This window comes from Ipomoea nil, unplaced genomic scaffold, assembly GCF_001879475.1.
Source record: "Ipomoea nil cultivar Tokyo-kokei standard unplaced genomic scaffold, Asagao_1.1 scaffold2792, whole genome shotgun sequence".
Classification (NCBI taxonomy): Eukaryota; Viridiplantae; Streptophyta; class Magnoliopsida; order Solanales; family Convolvulaceae; genus Ipomoea; species Ipomoea nil.
Genome location: NW_017619220.1, coordinates 2,764,817 through 2,769,494, shown reverse-complemented (window position 1 = coordinate 2,769,494; position 4,678 = coordinate 2,764,817). Strand labels below are relative to the sequence as shown.

General features: G+C 35.1%; 1 protein-coding gene across 1 annotated transcript; it reads right to left on the bottom strand.

The window, feature by feature from the left end:
* Positions 1-3,414: 3,414 nt before the first annotated feature.
* Positions 3,415-4,424, bottom strand: LOC109157848 (abscisic acid receptor PYL4-like). The gene has a single exon (XM_019305685.1). It carries the CDS (start codon positions 4,305-4,307, stop codon positions 3,663-3,665), a length of 645 nt encoding a protein of 214 aa, XP_019161230.1. The 5' UTR covers positions 4,308-4,424; the 3' UTR covers positions 3,415-3,662.
* Positions 4,425-4,678: the final 254 nt, after the last annotated feature.

The following is a 4,678-nucleotide window of genomic DNA, read 5'->3' as shown; positions in this document are numbered from 1 at the left end:
AATTTGTTCATACGAATTGCCAATGCTGTTAAATTACTCATCGCATTCATCCTCAATGATCATATTGTGCATTATAATGCACGCTGACATTATATCATGCAATACACATTTATCCTTAAAACGTGTCGGTCCCTTGACTATTGCAATACACATTTATCCTTAAATCGTTCTTGCAAATCGTGATTGGAGAACTTCAAATGCACGTTCTACGTCTTTTCTACACAATTCTTGCATCATCGCAAATAACTTCTTTTTTTGGCCCTCGAGGTTCACGAATTGTTTGTACCAATATGGACCATTTTAGATATATACCATCCACTAAATAATATCATGTGTTGTACTCATGTCCTTGAATTACATAATGACAAGGAGGTGCTATACCATTTGGAAGATTTGAAAACAAATGAGATGCATCCAACACATTAATGTCATTATTCGACCCCGGCATACCAAAATGTGCATGCCAAATCCACAAATCATAATCTGCTACAGCTTCAAGAATAATAGTTGGTTCTCTACTCCGCCCAGCATATTGTCCAGCCCAAGCAGGTGGACAGTTTTTCCAGGTCCAGTGCATGCAATCTAAACTCCCAAGCATTCATGGAAAACCACGAAGTAGATATACAAGGTTGGAGGGAAGCACTGCTTCCTAAAGTTGATATAGCTAGAGATGAGAATATTATATTTCAAAAATTATTGCTCGGCATTGACAAATTAAAGATAAAGAAACACATTATGCACTTCGTAATGCATTGATTGAGCATTTGTAGGAACGATATAGTGATTCCGATAATTAAATATACTAGATGTTTTATGCTATATTATTATTATGGAATCAATTAAATTTTCAAAAATATTGTTAAATTTTATTTTTTTAATAATTAATGTTAATAAAAATTATTATTTACATCACAAGTTATATTTTATATTAAAATAATTAAATTCGGACTAAATTATATTAAACTAATTAAATTCGAACTAATAATTGAGAAATCAAATTATTTTAGTGTAGAAATTTGGTGTTTTGGTGTAAATGGGTTGGAGATGAATAAAATTTGGTGTGAAAATATGTTGAGAATATTCCTTCTGATGTGACATTTGGTGGAGAAATTTGGTGTTTTGGTGTGAATTAGGTTGGAGTTGCTCTAAGGGACATTTTTGTAAACACAACCTGGCATGGGTTGTGCTTGGGGCCTTAGGCCACTTTTCCTCCACTTGAGGTAAAAAAAAATAATAATAATAATAATATATATATATATATATATATATATATATATATATATATATATATATATATATATACACACATTAAAACAAAGGAATAGGGTTCAAATTGGCCACTGGACCTAACTTGAAAGTACGATTAGGTCACTGAACGAAAAAAATACAATTAGGTCACTAAACATCCCAAATATATGTAATTTCACATAATACCAGGTTATCATTCATTTCATGAGGTTGCATGCTTACTTGGATGGTGAGTTGACATTTTAAATAATTTTTAATAATAAATTTAAGAAATTAAAATAAATTTTTTTAAAAATAAAATAAAATAAAATAACCGGGGTGGCAGGCCTTTCTTCGTCTCCGCCGGAGATGACGGACTTATCTTCTTCTCCAACCGGAGACGAAGGAGGAGGTAGGGGGGAAGGGGGACGGAGTGGCCGCTTGCATTTTTTTTAATTTTTAAAGTTTATTATTAAAAATTATTTAAAATGTTAATTCGTTATCCACATAAGCAGACAACCTAATGAAATGAATGGTACCTGCTATCAGGTAAAATTGCATATTGGTGTTTTGGATGTGTCTTTATATTAGAATCAATTGTCTTGATTTTGTGTTCTTGTATTTTTAAAATTTTTATTCCAATTATTGGATTATACATAACCAAACAACACTATTGATAATCATTCTCATTCCACCCTACTACAAACATGCAAAATACTTTCAGTGTACTAACATTGATTACCATTACCAAGTATTTGATACCCATTTCGATTCGGATTCCCATGTGCGAACCAAACACACCCTTCGTTGGTTCTTATGGATTGAAATTTTTAAGAAATATTTAATTTCGAAATTTTCTTTGAAACTTTCCTACAAAACATATCAAAATCCATAATTAAAAGTGAAAAATACTATTATCAACCAAAAGGGAAATAAACTTGTTCAAAATTTGTGAATAATGTGGATGGTTTGGTCTTGTTTGAGGGGACAACACCTCATGGGAATTGAAAACGTGAAGATGAGTAGAAAAGAAGCGTGCAGTGAGCTAGGAAGCTAGCGCATGAGGGTCATTAATAAAGGCCGGTCGCCGGCCGGACTGTAGTGCCCACTTGCACCCTCCAACTTGCACTCCAAAATATATTCAAACCACAACCCAACAAACAATTTGCAACTTGCATATATACACCCCATGCCCATTACATTCTTTTTTGTACGTTAACTAATTAAAAGCTTGCAACTTGCATTTCTTTTTTGTCTTTTATTTTATCATCATATTAATAATAATACTTATGCATCACCTAATTGGTATCTCCAACCAAAAAATAAAGTTCAATTCCTCCCCACTTGCAGCCTTGATTGGCTGGTGATTCCCATCAACATTTTTCCATTCAAATAATCTATTAATTCTTTTTTCATCTAATATGATATTTTAAACAAAAAATTATGTTGTAATTGGTAATCCTACTCCTAGCTCCATTAAGCCCAAGTGCTTTTCCCCTTCAAAAAGTGAAAAAGATTTTTATCTTTTTTAAATAATTAGAAAAAAAAAAACCCCAATGTTAAAGAACCATGGTGAATGAGAATATATATATATATATATATATATATATATATATATATATATATATATATATATATATATATATATATATATATATATATATATTATAACCTGATTTTATGATGATTCATAAAGCCAACTATTATGTAGGGTGATGGTAGCAAACCTGTTACCATTCTAAATGGATGGTCATAGGATCAAACTCTGACAGTAGGGGCAGTGATTTTTTGGGCTGAAATATGCAGAATATATATTGAAAATTAGTAAAAAGTGGGTCAATTAATAATTTTTCAAAAACAAGTAAAAAATGTAACAATTTTTTGCTATTTTTAGTGTTCAACAATGAAATGAAAAAATTACCATATATATATATATATATATATATATATATATATATATATATATATATATATATATATATATATATATATATGTGTGTGTGTGTGTGTGTGTGTGTGTGTGTGTGTGTGTGTGTGTGTGTGTGTGTATGGATCTTTAATCCAATATTTTGTGTTGTTGATTATTGTAGTAGAAATTTTGTTTGTAAGATGAGTAGAATTAGGTCTTGTGCCTAGGGATTTTGAGAATTTATATGATTGATTAGAAGTGATTGAGGAAGAAAAGTGTTGAATATACAAAACCTAATAAATTAAAGTTCATTCATCTCAAAGGCAATATAATGCAACAATAGCTGGCTAGCTAAAACAAAAACTTAAGGATAATATGTATGTACATAGTGATCAATTCACAAGTTATCATACCATCCAAAATATCTCAACAAATTAAATCATAGAACTCACAATGCCTAGCAGCTAAGATCTGGATCCAGATAATCAATGTTGACATTTTCATATTAGATCTTGTTCTAACAACATCAGTTGTTGTTGTTTCGCCGGCAGGAATTCTGGGCGATCTGCGCCAGAGATTGGAGGTTGCATTTGACGATAGTGTCGACGAAGACGCAGGTTTCGTCTCTCGTGTTTCCCGGCGGGACGTCAACAACGTAGGACTCCACGACGATGGTGGTGCCGCCGGTGGCCTCGGAGTGGAGGGTGGTGACGGAGCGGTAGTTGGCGAGGCGGTGGTCGCCGGCGACGACGCTGAAGCTGATGACGTGGCGCTCCTCGTCGAGGATCTCCAGCCGCTCGGTGCTGCTGCCGGCGGGGAGGCCGGAGATGACGCGGACCTCGCGGAGGGTGCCCACGGTGCCGTCTCCGACGATGACGTCGCAGCTCTTCACGAAGTGCTTGTAGGCCTGGGGGTTGTCGAAGCGGCGGACGACGGACCAAACGGTGGAGGCGGGGGCGGAGATCCGCTGGATCACGGCGGAGCAGCACTGGTTGGGTCCTACCGGATGGGTGTGATAGCGGGCCACCGTTTCCGGGACCTCTGTGACTGTGGCGCAAGATATTGGCGATGACAGCCGTTGATGCGGCGGCTGAGATTGCTTACGAGTGGTGGAGGTGGCGGTGCTGATTCTTTGAAGTAGAACAGAAGTCTTTGGTGGGTTCGGAGCCATTTTGTTTTCAGATGGGCTCTTGATGATTCTATACACGCATATATAAGTGAAACTCTTTGTTTTTTTTTTTTTTTTTTTTTTTCCAATGGGACAGACTGACAGAATATATATATAAATGAAAACCCTTTGGAACCTTAACTTTTTTTTTTCCATCAAAGGATCCAAAGAGCAAATAACAAAATTATATGAATCTAGGTCAAATCACTAATTCAAAAAATCAGCTTAGTTGGCGTGTGAACTGTACTCTCGTTCTTTAAGAGAGGGTCGGGAATTGAACTCTTCTCGTATAAAAAAAAAATCAATTTGGTCAACATTTTACCCCTTAATTGGACTGACTCGATGCGAGCAGAGATTAGTCTGAGTATGGTACA